Source organism: Delphinus delphis, chromosome 11 (assembly GCF_949987515.2).
Source record: "Delphinus delphis chromosome 11, mDelDel1.2, whole genome shotgun sequence".
Classification (NCBI taxonomy): Eukaryota; Metazoa; Chordata; class Mammalia; order Artiodactyla; family Delphinidae; genus Delphinus; species Delphinus delphis.
The window spans coordinates 40,075,876-40,094,486 of record NC_082693.1 but is presented as its reverse complement, the minus strand read 5'-3'; the positions used below and the strand labels follow the sequence as shown (position 1 = coordinate 40,094,486).

The 18,611-nt window shown below is 39.0% G+C and overlaps 1 protein-coding gene across 1 annotated transcript in view; it reads left to right on the top strand.

The window, feature by feature from the left end:
* FAM186A (family with sequence similarity 186 member A) overlaps positions 1-18,611 on the top strand; it is a 76,140-nt gene that overhangs the window by 42,649 nt on the left and 14,880 nt on the right. The window contains 9 exon segments of the mRNA XM_069541233.1: positions 3,992-4,351; positions 4,354-4,900; positions 4,902-5,638; positions 5,641-5,989; positions 5,991-7,529; positions 7,636-8,143; positions 8,145-8,296; positions 8,298-8,639; positions 17,408-17,600. Of these exon segments, the coding sequence (XP_069397334.1) occupies positions 3,992-4,351; positions 4,354-4,900; positions 4,902-5,638; positions 5,641-5,989; positions 5,991-7,529; positions 7,636-8,143; positions 8,145-8,296; positions 8,298-8,639; positions 17,408-17,600 (4,727 nt within the window).

The window sequence follows — 18,611 nt, the reverse complement described above, 5'->3', positions numbered from 1 at the left end:
TATCAGTAAATTCCTACCCAAAACAGTGAGAAACCTGTTCCTACCATCTGCCATCCATTTACTTAATTGTTCAGTCCAGTATACATGTATAGCAGTATCAGAATTATTAACCCATACTCCCAAGGGAAACAACTTATCAACTACAGTACAGCCCTCATATGTAGTTCCTTTTGCCTTGGTCTTACAGAATCCTTTCATTTCCAGTTACTTAGGTCAGCAACACTCCCTCTTCCCCAGCACTGCCATTTCTTTCAGTGAGGTTGTGTCATACATTTCTAATATGGTTAGATTCTCGTATCACAGTATGAATTCCTTCCTGGGATCCCCTTACCTCCTAGGTGGTTATTTTTAAAAATGTGCCTATGTAGTTTCACTCTTGGTACTGGAGAGTTCTGTAGGGTTTGACAAATGTGTATTGTCATGTATCCACCATTACAGTATCATACAGAATAGTTTCTCCATCCTAAAAATCCCCTGTGCTTAATCCTTCCCCTCTCTCCAAGACTCTGGCAACCACTGCTTTTTTAGGGTCCCTATAGTTTTGACTTGTCAAGAATGTCATATAATTGGAATTATGCAGTATGTAGCTTTTCCAGACAGGTTTCTATCTCTTAGCAATACACATTTAAGTTTCCTCCATAACATTCTGTGGCTTAATAGATTATTTCTTTTTATTGCTGAATAATATTTCATTGTATAGATGTACCACAGTTTGTTTATCTCCCTATTGAAGGACATTTTGGCTGCTTCCAGGTTTTGGTGATTAAGAATAAAGCTACTATAAACATTCTCATGCAAGTATTTTGTGTGGACGTAAGTTTTCAAATTAACTGGGTAGATACCTAGAAGCATGATTGCTGAATCATATAAGACTACATTGGGACTTCCCTGGTGGTCCAGTGGTCAAGACTCTGTGCTCCCAATGCAGGCCCGGGTTCCATCCGTGGTAAGGGAACTAAATCCCACATGCTGCAACTAAGAGTCCACATGCCGCAACTAAGAAGTCTGCACGCCGCAACAAAGATCCTGTGTGCCGTAACTAAGACCTGGCACAGCCAAATAAATAAATATTTGGGACTTCCCTGGTGGCGCAGTGGTTAAGAATCCGCCTGCCAACGCAGGGACACAGGTTCGATCCCTGGTCCGGGAAGATCCCACATGCCGCGGAGCAACTAAGCCTGTGCACCACAACTACTGAGCCTGCGCTCTAAAGCCCACGAGCCACAACTACTGAGCCCACATGCCACAACTACTGAAGCCCGCATGCCTAAAGCCTGTGCTCCACAACAAGAGAAGCCATGAGAAGCCCGTGCACCACAATGAAGAGTATAGCCCCCACTCACCACAACATAGGAAAAAAGACCCCATGCAGGCAAAAATAAATAAATAATAGTAGTAAATTTTTTAAAAGACTACATTATTTTGTAAGTAATTTTGTAAGAAACTTCCAAACTGTCTTCTCAAGTATCTGTACCATTTTTCATTCCCACCAGCAATAAACAAAAGTTCCAGTTACTCCATATCCTTGCGAGCATTGGTATTATCTGTTTTTTTTAAAATTTTAGATACTTTAATAGGTGTGTAACAGTATCTCATTGTAATTTCAATTCTCTAATGACAAGTGATATTGAGCATCTTCTCATATGCTTACTTGCTGTCAGTATATATTATTTCTTACCTTCATTAAAAATAAAGAGTTGTACATGCATGCTACTTTGAGAAGCATGTACTTATTTCAGTGAATGGATGTGACAGACATTCTGTAATGTATTTAGAGAAGAGTTTAAAAATACATGTATTAACTATGGATATATGAGTGTTCACTGAAAGCAACTTTGACAGGAGTGTTATTTCAGTGAATGGATGTGATAGCTCTTCTGTAATACATTTAGAGAAGTGTTTAAAAACATGCAATAATGATGGTTATGAGGGCTGTACATTCATAACCTACTACTTTGGGAAGAGTGTTATTTCAGGGAATGGATGTCTTAACTTCTAGTAATCTAGCATCAAGTTTGCTGTGTTATTTTTGAAGAATAGTTTTGCTGGATATAGAATTCTTGGTTAATAGTATTATTCTTTCAGCACTTTGAATATACCATCCCACTGCCTTCTGCCTCCACTGTTTCCGATAAGAAGTGACCTGTTAAATTTACTGCGGTTCCCCTGTTCTAAATGGGTCTCCTTTGATTGTGATGAGTCATTTTTCTCTTTTTGCTTTAAAGATTCTCACTTTGTCTGGCTTTCAACAGTTTGACTATGATGTTCTAGGTATCGATCTTTTGGTATTTATCCCACTTAGAATTTGCTGAGCTTCTTGAACGTGTTGATTAATGTTTTTCATCAAATTTGGGATAATCCGGCCATTATTTCTTCAAATACTTTTAATGCCCCACTGTCTTCTTCTGGGACTTCTATTGCTTGTACATCGGTATGCTTGATGGTATCTTACAAGTCTCTGAGGCTTTGTTCATTTTTCTTTATTCTTTATTTTTTTTCTTTATTCTTTTTTTCTTTATTCTTTTTCCTCCCTGTTCTTCAGAGTAGACAATCTCTAGTTATCTAGCATCAGGTTTGCTGGTTATTTTCTTCTGTAAGCTCAAACATGCTGTTGAGCCCTTTTGGTGAATTTTTCATTTCAGTTATTGTACTACTCAACTCCAATTTTTCCACTTGGTTTTCCAGTTTTCATCTCTTTAATGATATGCTCTATTTGACGAGTAATTGTCATCATACTTTTATTTTAAAATATGGTTTCTTTTAGTTTTTTGGACATATTTATAACTGCTTCTTTTTTTCTAATAAGTCCAACATCTGCCCACTCCTCTCCCTGGTCCCTGAGACAATTTCTACTGACTGCTTTTCCTCCTGTGTATGGGTCACACTTTTCTGTTTCTTTGCATGCTTTTTTTAATGTTGAAAATTGGACATTTTAGGTAATATGTTATAGCAACTCTGGATTTTGATTCTCCTTACAACCTCCAGAGTTTGTTTCTGTTGCCTTTTTGGTTTGTTTTTTAGTGACTTGTCTGGACTAATTTGGTGGAGTCTGTATCCCCCACAGTGGGCAGCCACTGATATCTCTGCTCAGTTGTGTTTTTTTGTTTGTTTATTTTTATTTTTAAGCCTGAACTTTAGGGGTTACTTTTGGGTCAGCATAGCTTAGTGGTCAGTCAATGATTAGTCAATCGTTAATTAATCCAGATTGATCCAGTAAGGCTTCTACTGTTTGCTAACAGATCTGTGTATGGGTTAAAGTAGAATTGTTAAAGAATTGCTTTGCTCTAGATCAAATCAACCCCCTCAGGCAGTAGAGCTGTCAGTCCTCACAGGTTGCCTCACTCTGGTAGAACTCAGGCCATAGGGCTAGGGAGTTGGAGATGGAAGCAGCTCCAGGCTAAAACATCATAGCAAATTTTTCTTGAATAAATTCTTCTCAATTTGTTGTATGCCTTTGCTCAGTTTCCAAAGTCCTAAAATGATTGTTTTGGGCAGTTTTGCTCAGTTTTTTCATTGCCTTTTTGGGAAAAATTTGCTGAGTTTCTCATTCAGCCATTTTGGAAATCCCTTCAAATGTTTGCCTTCTAGTCTTTTGTGATCCTTTTGAAAGAATCAAGGTTAGCTTCGACTCAGAAAAGGGAGAATAGAAAGATAGGAACCCAAGAAAGAAAATGGAAAGCACCAAGCATAATCAAAACCAAAGGAAAGTTCTGGTTTACCTTATGTCTAATCTCAAAATTGTAATCGGAAGTAAGTTGAGGTCACAGCTGAGTTCTCCTAAACTCTGGAAGAAGAACTTCTAGATGATTGTGGGAAAAGAGTCATTCTTTTGAAAATAGTGCTGTTTATTTTGGGGCCAAACTTTCCTGATGAAACTTTATCCTATATCTATCTGTTAATTTAGGCTCAATTCCTTAGGCTTAAACATAGAGCACAGCACAAAAGAAGAAATGCGATCTCATTATTTAATTTATTTATTTATTTCGTCTAGCATCTAGAGGTTCTCTATGGAAATCTTGGATAGAAAGTGTTATAAAGCGACCTGCAACAGCTCATGCTTTAAGACCAGATCAGATAATTAGTGATCAATTTGCAACAAATACAAAGGTTTCAGAAATCCAAGATATGCTACAGGAACTCAAAGATACTGCAGTGTTCAATAAATTGGAAAACAATGCTATTAAATATATGTCATCAACAATAGAAAACCTTTCGAAAGCTTTGAGTACACTAAATGATGAAGTGAAAGTTATTAACCTCCAAAGTGCCAATATGTATACAAATGAGACAAGTGAAAGAGAAAAAGAGATTTCCCTGAAGATAATACAAGATCTCAGTAAAAAAAATGAAATGCTCAGCAGAAACTTCAAGAAGCAGAAGAAAAATATAAACACCTTGTTCGATCCAAAGGCATAGAACACCAAGCATTGCCCACATCAACACTGAGAGTGTTACCTGAGCCTTCCCCACAATTAGCCATTAGCCAAGCTGACACATTAGACAGTGTAGATAATATTTTGGCCAGAGAATTTGAAATTGTTGTAGATGAGGCCCCCCAAAAAGGGACCAAAACCTTGGGGATCAAGTGGGACTCATCTCCTTCATACACAGCCCAAGGTGAGACAATTTCAGATATAACTGACCAGCAATACCCTTTACCTGAAAAAAAACAGAAAAAGTCTTCTGAAGAGATCACTGAAGATATCATTATAGATAAGATATCAGCGAAGAAAGGCGGTGCCTTTCAGAAAGATGGGACTGATCGGTACCAATCACAGGAAGGAAAGCGCACAAAAGGCCCATATGTGCAGGAGACCTCTGAATCAAATGTGAATGATGATAAAGGTAAACAGAAAGTCACAGGGACCAAACTTGATCACCACTTTGAAATACAAGCACTAGAAAAGAAAAGAAATAAAATCCTTTTCTGAAAGCAAATCAAAGTCACTCACTGAATCAAAAAGTCAACATTTTCCTTCTGATTTCCCTTCTGACACAAAGAGCCAAGGTGGCAAAAGTGGAACCAGTAGTATATGGGAAAGACTCAGGAAAGCCAAACTTAAATATTCACATAGCAAAAGTCAAATTTCTTCAGAGAATAAAGAGGAACTCATCATTGAGTCAATGGACGAAGAAGGCAGAAGTGAGATGAGTAGCCAAGCAGAGCCATCCAGGTTGAGCCAACTTGATTATTCCTCTGAGAAAATGAAAATAAAAGGAAAGAAACACCAAATCTCTCCAGGAACCATTATAAGCAAAGAAGAAAAAACTGAAGAGAAGGATATGTCCGTCTTCGCCATGAAAGTCAAGTCTCTTGAACTTGTTAAATCACAGTCTAGGATAACTAAAGAGACTTCAGGAATTCCAGATGGCAAAAGAGAACAGAGTAACCTAGAAGAAATTCAGAAAGCCATAGTGTCATTCCTAAAAGAGAAAATTGATAACACAGGAAAGCCTTTGGATAAAAAGACTAGGTCAAAAGAAGAGTTATTATTAAAAAGAGCAGAAGTTGAAAAATTAGGAATCATAAAGGCAAAAATCGAGGAATATTTCCAAAAAGTGACTGAAACTGTGACAAAAATCTTGAGAAAATACAAAGATATAAAAAATGCAGGATAAATTGGAGAGAAACCTATGAACTAAAAAAAGTGGTCTAATTTATGCCAGAAGTGCATTTTCAGAAGCAGATTAGTGCAAAGTCAGAAATTAGCACCTTACTTTCACAGGAGAGCCTTGGCCCACTAACTGACAATTTAATACAAATGATCTTGGCTGAAAAAGAAAGTGAAAGGGATGTTCCTGTAGCCTCAACAGTAGGGAAAGACCATAAGGAGAAGGAAAAACAAAGGCTAGAAGAAAGGAGCTATGAGACGATAAATAAGAATTTGGAAAAGGAAGAGGCATGGCTCCCAATGAAGGAGGGAAAGCGAGGGCAACAGAAGCAGAAACAGCGGCAGGAAGAAGAGGTGTGGAAGGGACAGCAAAAACAGGATGCAAAAGCAGATTGAGCCAGATGAGAAGCAAAAGAAAAGGGAAGAGGAGAAAGAAGGGCATCAGAAGTCAAAGCAGCAGCAGCTGGAAGCATGGAAGCAAAAAATGAAAGAACAAGGAGTGCCCTTGGAGAAGGAGAAAGGACAGCAGATGATGCAGGTTCAGAAGGAAGTGAGATAACTGGAGCAAGAAAGCAGTTGGCAGAGAGAGGAGGAGAAGCAGAAGCCAAGGAGAAAGGTAGAGGACCATGAAAGGCAGAAGCAGAAAACAGCAAAGGAGATGAAAACTTTTGAACAACCAGAACAGGTGCTCAGTCACACTTCAGTGACATTGTCTTCCAGGTGGCAGAGCACACCAAAAGACGCATTGCAGTTACACCAAAGAAGAGAGTTCAATGGGAATCTTAAGAAATTAGAGAATCTGGCTGATGGAAAGCACCCCATACCAATCATTCCTCCCATCTCTACACAATCTTCCTCACCAGGAGCCTTTTCTATTTCTGGACAGTCTCCCACAAAGTCCATTACTCTTACCCCTCAGCAGGCCCAGGCAATGGAAATTGACCTCACCCCTGAAGAGGCCAAGGCACTGGGAATCACCCCCACCTCCCATCAGGTTCAGGAATTGGGGGAAACCCCTACTCCTAAGATGTCTCAGGGTTTGGGAGCAGCCCACACACCTGAGCAGGCCCATGCACTGAGGGTCACTCTTACCCCTCAGCAAGTCCAGGCATTGGGGATAACTCTCACCCATGAGCAGGCCCAGACACTGGGGATTCATGTCACCCCTGAACAGGCCCAGGCACAGGTGGTGCCCCATGTCACCGCTCAGCAGACCCAGGAACTGGGGATCACTCTCAGCCCTCAACAGGCCCAGGGACTGGGGATCCATGTCAGTCCTCAGCAGGCCCAGGACTTGGGGGCCCCTTTCACTTTAGGACAGGCTCAAGCATTGGGGGTTTCTCTCTCTCCAGAACAGTTTGAGGAATTAGGAGTTCCTCCCACCTCAGATAACAACTATACCTTAGAATCTCCCCACATCCCAGAACAAATCCAACCTTTGGGAGCCCCTTTCACCCCAGGACAGGCCCAGTCCATGGGTATTACTCTCAGGTCTGAGCAGGATGTAAAATTAGGAGCTCTTCTTATTAATGAGCAGTCCTTACCACACAGGGCTGGTCCTCCTTCAAGACATACTCTGGAAGTTGGGATCTTTTCCATTACTGATAAATCTATCACAACACGTGCTCCTCACATTCCTAAGCAGTCCCCAGTATCATCTGCTCCTGTTGCTGAGAAGTCCCCTATAGTTGAGGTCTCTTCTACTCCTTTGCAGATATCAAGGTCTCCTCTTACACAAGCCCCCTTTGTCCCTGGGAAATCCTTGGGAATGAGGATTCCTTCAGAACCCAGGAAGCTCCTGGCACCACAGACTTTTCCTTCCTCTAGACAGACCCCAGTTTCTAAGGGTCAATTCACCTCTGTTCGGTTCCCAGCTCCAGTCCCCAGCCCAATATCTGGGCCCTCTCCCACTCCAGGGCAGCCCCTTGCACCAGGCCCTTCTTAGTTCTAGGCAATTCTTCATATCTAGGGACATTGTGACTCCCCAGTTGCCTCTGATATTGAAGCCCCTTCTTGACCTCAGACAGCTCCTTATATCTGGAGTCCCAGCCACCTCTGCACAGATCCCCAGTATCTGGGCTCCTTTCTCTCATGGGAAGTGCTTGGTTCCTGGGGCTTCTTCCACCCCTGAGGAACTCTTGGGATCTGGACCCTTAACCCTCTCTGAGCAGCCTCAGGCATGCCAGACCTCTGCCACCCATGAGCAATCTCCCTATCTACAAGCCCCTTCTACCCTTAGGCAGCATCTGTCACCATGGACCCTTCTTGGGCAAGCTTGCCCACTATGGATCCCTCCCACCCCTGGGCAACGCCCTATACTATGGGCTCCCTCAACCCCTGGAAAGCCCCAGAAAAATTTGTCCTCTCCTGTCTCTAAGAAAAGTAAGGAAAGATTGTCAATTATTTCTTCTCTGAAACCTAAATCAGCATTGGTCCATCCCAGTGCTCCAAGTTTCAAGGTACCTCAAGCCCCTTTCACCACTAAGAGGTTCCAAATATCAGAGGTCTCTGACACTTATGAAGAAATCCAGAGACCCCCGAGATCCTTTTGCTACGGAACAATTTAGAACATTTAAGTCCTATCTCACTGATTACAGGACACCAGTATCCCAAACCCCTTACATTGATGAGGGGGCCCTTCCTACTCTCATTAAGCCTGTAATATCACTACCTTCTCTTACTACCCAAAACATCACAGAGCTCACCTTCTGAATGGGACCAGAAATCCCGATTTCCCCCTATAGATAAGCCCTGGATACTGACCTCACTTTCAGGTACCCAGAAAACCAAGATGATGGTGCCCACTTCCTATCCCCAAGAGCTCAAAGAACAGAACTATTTTGTTGATGTGGAGGCTCAGCGGAAGAACCCGATTCTCTTAAATCAGGTGACAAAAGCTTCTATACTCCCTTCACAACTACACACAACAGCTAGGAATCTCATAATTGAGACACTTCATACGGACAAAGTTCGGCTGGGATACCTATTCCACAAGTACATTGCCTATAGGCTGATCCAGTGTGCAAGGTAGATATAAATATTGTGTGTCCAGTTTTCTGAAATCAGGTTTAGTCCTGATTTCAAATATCCTCCCTCGCTGCCCTATAAGTATATACATATTTGTCAGATTAGATGTTCTAAAAGATTCTCTTATAGAAGGTCTGTGGAATGGAAGCATATTTAAGATAGTAAAAGGAAGTCTATTTTTTAGGAAATAAAAAATGTCTTAAAACATCTATTTCATTCATTTATATCTCTAGCAGACAGGCTTAAGTATATTTTGTGGATCATGGTTGATCTCCAAAATATCAACTTCAGAAGTTTAGAAATGCTTCCAACTGGAAGAATGGTAACTTCCAACTGGTAACAATTTATACATTGGTCAGCATTATAAAAGAGTACTTCCCCACATCAAGACTAACATGAAATATTATCAGTTTTTTGGTTCATTGCCAATGTAATAGATAAAATATGGCATTTCAATGCTTTAATTTGCATTACTTTTATTATAGGTTGAGGTTAAGCATCTTTGCATAGACTTAAGAGCCATCTGTATTTTATTTTCTGTGAAGATTCTATTCAATACTTTGCCCATTTTTCAATTGGGTTGTCAAGTTGCTTTTTTAATTGATTCGTGGGGCCTGTTCAAATATTTGGAAAATTAGACCCTTGTCTGTGACATAAATTGCCAAATTTCCCCCACTTGTGTTTTGACTCTGCTTTTGGTGGGTTCTGCTTTCTAAAAAAATTTTGATTTTTATGTGTTTATATTTTCTTATTTAAATATTTATTTATTTATTTTGGATGCACTGGGTCTTAGTTGCGGCATGTGGACGTCTTAGTTGTGGTACGCGGACTCTTAGTTGCGGCATGTATGCGGGATCTAGTTCCCTGACCAGGGATCGAAGCCGAGCCTCTTGCACTGGGAACTTGGAGTCTTACCCACTGGACCACCATGGAAGTCCCTATATCAATATTTGCAATAATGCTTTGTACCAAATTTAGAAAGGCCCTCTCCACTATGAGAAATATAAAGAAATTCTTTCTAGGTTGCTTTTATGGTTGGTTATTAGTTTTTTGTTTGTTTGTTTTACATTTAAGTCTTCGATTCTAAGCTTTCTGTTGTGAGATATAGGTGTGATGTTTTTCACTCCCCCCCATCACTATTTACAAAATAATCTACCTTTTTCCCCATTGATTTGAATGTAGCTTCATCATAAATTGTTGTATCATTTAAGTCCATAACTGGATTTTCTATTATTTTTTATTGATTGCATATAGATGAGTTACTTCTATTCTCTGTTATTTATTGCAGTTTTATTTTTATGATGCTGAGTCTTCGTGGCAGTTAGTACTATTTGCCAGTACTTGTCAATGAGATGTGAGCAGAATTAATGTGTATCATTTCTGTACTAAGCTTGTCATTGTCAGTTTGAGACCCTCTAGAGTCTCCTTTTCCTCTGGTATGATAACCTATAGTGTTCAAGGTGATGACTGCTCTGTTAGCCTGTGTTCCTGAGAGTATAGAATGAAGCTCATTCCCTGCAAAGCCATGATGGATTTGTAGTATGAGCAACAGGTAAACTTTTGTTTACAAACAGCAAAACCCAGTTTATCTTTACTAATATAGTCTTCCTGTTCAAGAAAATGATATACCTTTGTTTTTGTTCAGGTCGTGTGTGTGTGTGTGTGTGTGTGCGTGTTTGTGTGTGTGTGCGTGTGTCCTGTTGGAGCATTCTAAAGTTTTCATCTAGCTCTTGCATATTCTGCCATAAGTGTATATCTTGCTAGTTTTTATTTTTGTTGTTACTATTGTAAATGGACTCTCTTCTTCTATGATACCTTCTAACTGGTTGTTATTTGTATAAATGAAGGCTAGATTTCTCTATATCAATTTTGTATGCAGCCATCTTACTGTATTCAAAAGCATGTGATAGTTTTTCAGTTGATATTCTTGAGTTTTCCAATTACATAATCATATCACCTGTAAATAATAATTTTTTACATCTAGAATTTCCAACTTTTAAACATCTCATTTCTGTCCCTGTCTACCTGAATTGATTAAGTACCTTCAGAACTATATTAAAAAATATTGGTGATGTGGCCACAAGGCCATCTTTGTTCATTTGACTTGCCCTGAGTAACAGCTAGTAGTGCCCTTCCATGGTCCCATGTTATTTTTTTCTAGGAAAAATTCACCTTCAAGAACATTTAAAAGGATTGTTTATATTTATATTCTCCTTTCTGAAAAAGTTACAAAACAACTTTAACCTTAGTCAATTTCATTTTGAGGGGGGTTATTTTCTCCATTCCTTTGTAACTCAGAATGCCAAAATGTAAGTCCTTTCATTGCTAATTATTATAGTGGTGATAGTGGACATTTTTCTAGTATATGTCATTAAAAAATGCTGGCTTTTGGGTTGAAATACATTTTATCATATTAAAAAAGTATCCGTCAGCTCCTGTTTTGTTATTTTTTTTTAATCAAGAGTGGATGTTGAATTTTGTTAAATTTATTAAATCACATTTTGTTAAATGTGATTTCAGCACTTCATTTTCATGGTTATTAGAGAACATATTTTCTCCTCAGATCTATTAATATGATTAATTATTTTAAACCATCATCACATCCCTGGAATTTGTCCTTGTTGTACCTTTCTTTGAATGTGTTACATTTGCTAATATTTTATTTAGGATTTTACTTTGCATTGATATTCATTAGTAAGTATGGTGGTTTACTTCTTTTGGTGCTATCTTTGTCAAATTTTGGTATAATTTTAAGTTTATATCATTTAAAAAATGTGAAAGCTTATTTTTTTTCTATGCTCTGGAACAGTTTAATGATAAAATTAGCTATTCTTTGAAAGTTTGGTAGATTTCACCTATGATATTATATGGGCTTGGTACTTTTGGGGGGAATTCTATGACAACTTTCTTAATTTTTATATGGCAATTAAGTTTGTTTAGTTTTAGTGAAGATTTTGAAGATCTAAGTGACACGATGTGACCTGTTTTAGTAAAATCATTTAAAAATGGAAATATATAGATCAACATTTCACAACAATATTTAATTTATACACATAACTTTTATAATTGATCCATCAAGGATCAATTTGTTCATTCTGCAGAAAGCTCTTCTTTAATATTTAATGTTATAATAATCAAATCACCAACAGGTATAACAAGGAATTAAATATTGACAGATGAAAGATTCCATAATAAAAATGGCTGAGTCAAGAAGATTCTAACATTATATGGGAGAGAAAACATAAAGTATAATAATATAAATTATTTTGGAATAAAGAAAGTTTTGTAGAACCTCTGTAAGTAAAGAGTCCATGTTTAAATGCTAAAATACAGTTTTAGAGTTGTATTACCACATGATCAGTGTAATATACCTGAAAAGCAATGACGGAAAGAATGTAAAATTACACCAGATGCTGATAATGAAACATTTCATTTCCATATATATTGAAGAAAGTTCTTAAAGATACTAAATGTTGTGGTGACTAGATAGGATTTAACTTATCATTTAATTCATCAACATTTAAAATATCCACTACATGCCAGGGGCTGGGTTAGGCCCAGGGGGTAGAGGGTGGAAGGATACAAAAATGGATAAGCCATAACCCTGCCTTGAGGGCACTCAAAGTCTACTAAAAGACAGTCATACAAACAGATGATTATATAGTATGATGTGGAAAGAATATATCACCTACTCTATACAAGAGGACTGAGGAGAGGGGAGAGTTAGGTAAAGCTTCTAGGAGTCCAGACCTTTGAACTATGTCTCAAAGAACTAGTAAAAGTCAGTAAGGCAGCAAAGGCAGAGAGTCTAGCAGGATAAAGAAAGGAAGAAAGAAGCAAAGTTTTGTGTGTGTGTGTGTGTGTGTGTGTGTGTGTGTGTGTGTGTGTCTGTCGGTGGAAACCAGTAACTGTTTTGGGGCACAATGAACCATATCCATATAAGACGGCGAATTTAAATGATAAATGTTTTGTGTGTTCTGACTGCTTCACCAATCGGCCATTCCCCCATCTCTCTCCCTCTCCTTGGGCTTCCCTATCCCCTGAGACACACAACAATATTGAAGTTAGGCCAGTTAATAATCCTACTATGGCCTCTAAGTGTTAAAGTGGAAGGAAGTCTCATGTCTCTCACTTTATCACTTTAAGTCAAAGGCTAGATATGAATGAGCTTAGTAAGGAAGGCATGTTGAAAGCTGAGAAAGGCTGAAAGCTAGGCCTTTTGCACAGTTAGCTAAGTTGTGAATGCAAAGGAAAAGTTCTTGAAGGAAATTGAAAGTGCTACTCTAGTGAACACAGGAATGATAAGAAAGACAAACAGCCTTATTGCTGATGTGGAGAAAGTTTTACTGGTCTGGATAGACGATCAAACCAGCCATGACATTCCCTTAATTGAAAGCCTAATCCAGAGCAAGGCCCTAAGTCTCTTCGATTCTATGAAGGCTGAGAGAGGTGAGAAAGCTGCAGAAGAAAAGTCTGAAGCTAGCAGAGGTTGATTTATGAGGTTTAAGGAAAGAAGCCTCTTCATAACATCAAAGTGCAAGGTGAAGCAAGTGCTAATGTAGAAGCTGGAGCAACTTATCCAGATCTAGCTAAAATAAGTAATGAAGGTGGCTCTATTAAAAAACAGATTTTCAGTGTATACAAAACTGCCTTATATTGGAAGAAGATGCCATCTAGGACTTTCATAGCTAGAGAGGATTAGTCAATGCCTGGCTTCAAGGCTTCAGAGCTTTGAAGGACAGGCTGACTCTCTTGTTAGGGGCTAACGCAGCTGGTGACTGTAAGTTGCAGCCAGTGCTCATTAACCATGCTAAATTAAAATGCTAAAGCTACTCGGCTATGTTCTATCAATGAAACAACAAAGCTTAGATGACAGCACAACCATTGACAACATGGTTTACTAAATATTTTAGGTCTACTATTGAGACCTACTGCTCAGAAAAAAAAGATTCCTTTCAAAACATTACAGCTCATTGACAATGCACCTGGTCACCCAAGAGCTCTAATGGAGATGCTCCATTAATCTTAATCTCCATTAAGATTCATGTTGTTTTCATGCCTGCTAACACAGCTTCCACTCTGCAGCCCATGGATCAAGGAGTAATTTCGACTTTCAAGTCTTATTATTTAAGAAATAGATTTCGTAAGGCTATACGGTAGCTGCCATAGATAATGGATCTGGGCAAAGTCAATTAAAAACCTTCTGGAAAGGATTCACCATTCTAGATGCCATTAAGATCATTCATGATTCATGCAAAGAAGGCAAAATACCAACGTGAACAGGAGTTTAGAAGAAATTGATTCCAACCTTCATGGGTAACTGAGCAGCTCAAGACTTCAGTGTAAGAAGTAACTGCAGATGTGGTGGAAACAGCAAGAGAACTAGAATTAGAAGTAGAGCCTGAAGATGGGACTGAATTGCTACCATCTCATGATGAAACCTGAATAGATGAGGAGTTGCTTCTTATGGAAGAGCAAAGAAAGTGGTTTCTTGAGATAAATTCTTCTGATGAAGACGCTGGGAAGACTGTTGAAATGACAACAAAGGATTTAGAATACTACATAAACTTAGCTGTTAAAAAGCAGTGGCAGGGTTTGAGAGGACTGACTCCAATTTTAAAAGAAGTTCTACCATGGGCTTCCCTGGTGGCGCAGTGGCTGAGAGTCCGCCTGCTGATGCAGGGGACACGGGTTCGTGCCCCAGTCCAGGAAGATCCCACATGCCGCGGAGCGCCTGGGCCCGTGAGCCATGGCCGCTGAGCCTGCGCATCCGGAGCCTGTGCTCCGCAACGGGAGAGGCCACAACAGTGAGAGGCCCGCGTAATGCAAAAAAAAAAAAAAAAAAAAAAAGTTCTACCATGGATAAAATGCTATCAAACAAACAAACAAAAAATGCTATCAAACAGCTTTGCAGGCTACAGAGATATCATTCGTAAAAGGACAAGTCAATGGATGCAGCAAACTTCATTTTTGTCTTTAAGAAATTGCCAAAGCCACCGAAACCTTCAGCAACCACCACCTGATCAGTCAGCAGCCATCAGCACTGAGGCAAGATTCTCTACCAGCTCAGATGACTGTTAGAATTTTTTAGCAATAAAGTATTTTTATTTTTTTTTTTAATTTTTAAAAATTGATATATAGTTAATTTACAATGTTGTGTTCATTGCAAAGTGATTCAGTTATACACATATACGTATAAATATATATACATATATATATACATTCTTTTTCAGATTCTTTTCCATTATAGGTTATTACAAGATACTGAGTATAGTTTCCTGTGCTATATAGCAGGTCCTTGTTGTTTACCTATTTTATATATAGTAGTGTGTATATGTTAATCCCAAACTCCTAATTCATCTCCCCCACCCCCTGGTAACCACTTTGGTAACCATAAGTTTGTTTTCTATGTCTATGAGTCTATTTCTGCTTTGTAAATAAGTTCATTTTTATCTTTTTTTTTTGGGCCATGCCATGTGGTTTGCAGGATCTTAGTTCAACCAGGGATCGAACCCGTGTCCCCTGCAGTGGAAGCAGGGAAGCATGAAGTCCTAACCACTGGACCGCCAGGGAATTCCCTGTACCATTTTTTCAGATGCCACATATCAGTGATATCATATGATATTTGTCTTTCTGTGACTTACTTCACTTAATATGATAAAATTTGGGTCCGTCCATATGCTGCAAATGGCATTATTTCATTCTTTTTATGGCTGAGTAATATTCCATTGTCTATATATACCACATCTTTAACCATTCATCTGTTGATGGACTTTTAGGTTGCTTCCATGTCTTGGCTATGGTAAATAGTGCTGCTGTGAACACTGGGGTGCATGTATCTTTTCAAAAGAACGTGTATCTTTTCAAATTAGAGTTTTCTCCAGATATATGCCCAGGAGTGGGATTGCAGGATCATATGGTAACTCTATTTTTAGTTTTTTAGGGAACCTCCATCCTGTTCTCCATAGAGGCTGCACCAATTTACATTCCTACCAACAGTGGAGGAGGGTAGTAATAGTTTTATATCCAAATTCTGATCATGCTTTTTCTCTGATGTCAGGAAGAACTTGGCTTGAATTTCCAGTTCTGAACTTCTCTAAGACTCAAATGTGCTGACTCAAATTTGTAAAATTGATGTAATGATAATTACTTCAAAGAATGGTTGCAAGGGGACTTCCCTGGTGGCGCAGAGGTTGAGAATCCGCCTGCCAATGCAGGGGACGATCCCTGGTCCGGGAAGATCCCACAAGCCGTGGAGCAAGTAAGCCCGTGTGCCACACCTACTGAGCCTGCACTCTAGAGCCCGCTCGCTGCAACTACTGAGCCCGCGTGCTGCAACTAATGAAGTCCATGTGCCTAGAGTCCATGCTCCGCAGCAAGAGAAGCCACTGCAATGAGAAGCCCCTGCACCGCAACAAAGAGTAGCCCCTGTTCACCACAACTGGAGAAAGCCCGGACGCAGCAATGAAGACCCAACGCAGCCAAAAATAATAATAATAAAAATATATAAAATTAACTCAGAAAGTTAATATATTTAAGTATTAAATGATCCATATATACAGTAGGTTCTAAGCTATTACAACCCACAAAGAGACCTAAGAGTTATTCCCTTCCCCCTCTCTCTATATATGTAAAATACATATATTCAGAAAAACGTCTTCAGTGGGTTCCCATTGCCTACCTCCCCCCAAATCCAAACTCCATAATATGCTGTTTAAAGCCTTTCACGATCCAGCTATGTCAGTCTCATCCCCCACTATATCCTTTCACATATATGTGATCTAAAAGTTCCAGACTATTCACCACTCCCAAAATATAACTTTTATTGTCTTGCCTTTATTTATAGTGTTCCCTCAACCTGGAATTCTTCATCCCCTTTTTCTCAAACTTCAGTGGCTATAAGTTTTACCTGAGATATTTTTTAAAATACAGATCCTGAAGCTTACCACCAAGATTTTTTATTCAAAAGGTCTGGTGATGCACCCTGGAATCTGCATTTTCAACAAGCACCACCCTCCCACCCCCAATAAAATGATTCAGTCCAGGTGATTAGGGTCCATACTTTGAAAAATACTGGTATTGTGGAAAGAGAAAAGATCTGGATTTGCTTCCAAAATCTGTTATTTATCAATTATGTGACTTTAGAAAATTACTTAACTTTGCTCAGAATCCTTTTCCTCTCCTGTAGAATAGGGATGGCAAAAAACTATGTTTTGGAGGCCCAAACATTGTGGCCTATTACATTATAGTAAAGAGAGTACTACATTTTTATGACTGTTCCTCAAGATCCTATTCAGTATCTTCCTACGAAGCATTCTTTATTCCTCTTATTAGAATTAATTATGTTTTGCTCGAACAGCTAAATTGCTATTTAGCATTTATTTCATTCTCTCTCTGACACAATTTATTAGTCTCCTAATCTGGCTTGTAAGTGCTTTGAAGGCAAGGACACTCTTTTTCATAATTGTATTAAGTACCTTCTATATGTTGTATACATATCAATACTAAAATATAATATATTAAAAAAATAATAAGCAACACTATTTTAACACTAAAAACTCTGTGAGGAGTTAATGAAAATTTGACAGTCATATAGAGTTTTGAAAGTTTAGTCATATAGGGAACTAGATTAAGGTCTCATTAAGCAAGCCTGCCACCCCTATACTATCTCTCTCTACTTACTAAGGATGAGATAAGAATGGTGACACCAGGTTTGCTGAGTTAGTGTCAGTAATTATATGAATCTCATTCTTGTTAATTTTTCCAAGAAACAACATAATTAAATGGTTACAAGCCATCCAGAATACTGGGAGAGGTTATGAGACCCAGAACCTCTACATAATGCTGAGCAGAATTGATGACTATCAAAAAAAGGTGATGCAGATCTGCACAGGGAAGCAGAAGTCGCTACAGCAGAAACAGAATCAGTGCCTGAGGAAAATGACGTACTTACTCAGCCAGGTAATCTGTTTTCTTTTCCCTCTCCCCAGTGTGTTGTAAGAAAAGGCAAAGTGGTAGGCTTTGAAAATAAGTTACCCGGAGATACCATAACATACTACAAATTTCATGGCTTAAAACAACAGAAATGTATTCTCTTACAGTTCTGGAGGCCAGTTCGAGAAATCAAGGTGTTGGCAGGGTTGGTTCCTTCTGGAGGCTCTGAGGGAGAAATTTGTTCCAAGTCTCTCTTCTAGATTCTGGTGGCTATAGACAATCCTTGGCATTCCTTGGCTTGTAGCTGCATAACTCCAATCTCTGCCTCTGTCTTTCCCATGGCCTCCTTCCTAGCGTGTTTTATGTTCTCCTCTTACAAAGCCATGTGTCATTGGATTTAGGACCCATCTGGTTAAACCAGGATGACCTCATCTTGAGATCCTTAACTACATCTGTAAAGACCCTTTTTCCAAATAAGGCCACATTCACATGTTCTGAGTGAACTTATCTTCTGGGGAGTTCATCATTCAATCCACTACACTGTGACTTCAGTGAAACTCCCAAGTTGACAACAGGAATACTGGCTGGACTCTTTAGATGAGAAAAGGTTAGAATAGGAGAGACTTCCAGAAATGCTCAACGCCTTCCTAGTCAACCCACATCTACCAGCCTCTAGATATGAAACCTCTTGAGCTCACTGCTCTCCAGCTGATTCTTGGTGGTTACATTCCTCAAAACTATCAGAAAGCAAGTTTTAATATGCATTTACAAAAAATGGAGATAAGGGTGTACTTAACTTGCTTACATAGCACCAGGCACAGAAGATCCTGCTAAACTCTGACATCCACCCAATTATGTCTCAGAGCCCTCTCTGAGATGACCATCAGTATGCTTTTGGAAGTGATACCTTCCAAAAGTTATAGAGATGAGATTAGAGTTCTTTGTTCTGGGATTATATGCTCCCATTATTTTCTCCAGCATGGAGTTCTGGAACATTCTTGGAGTTCTAGGAATATTTATACATCATTTTCTTTTACT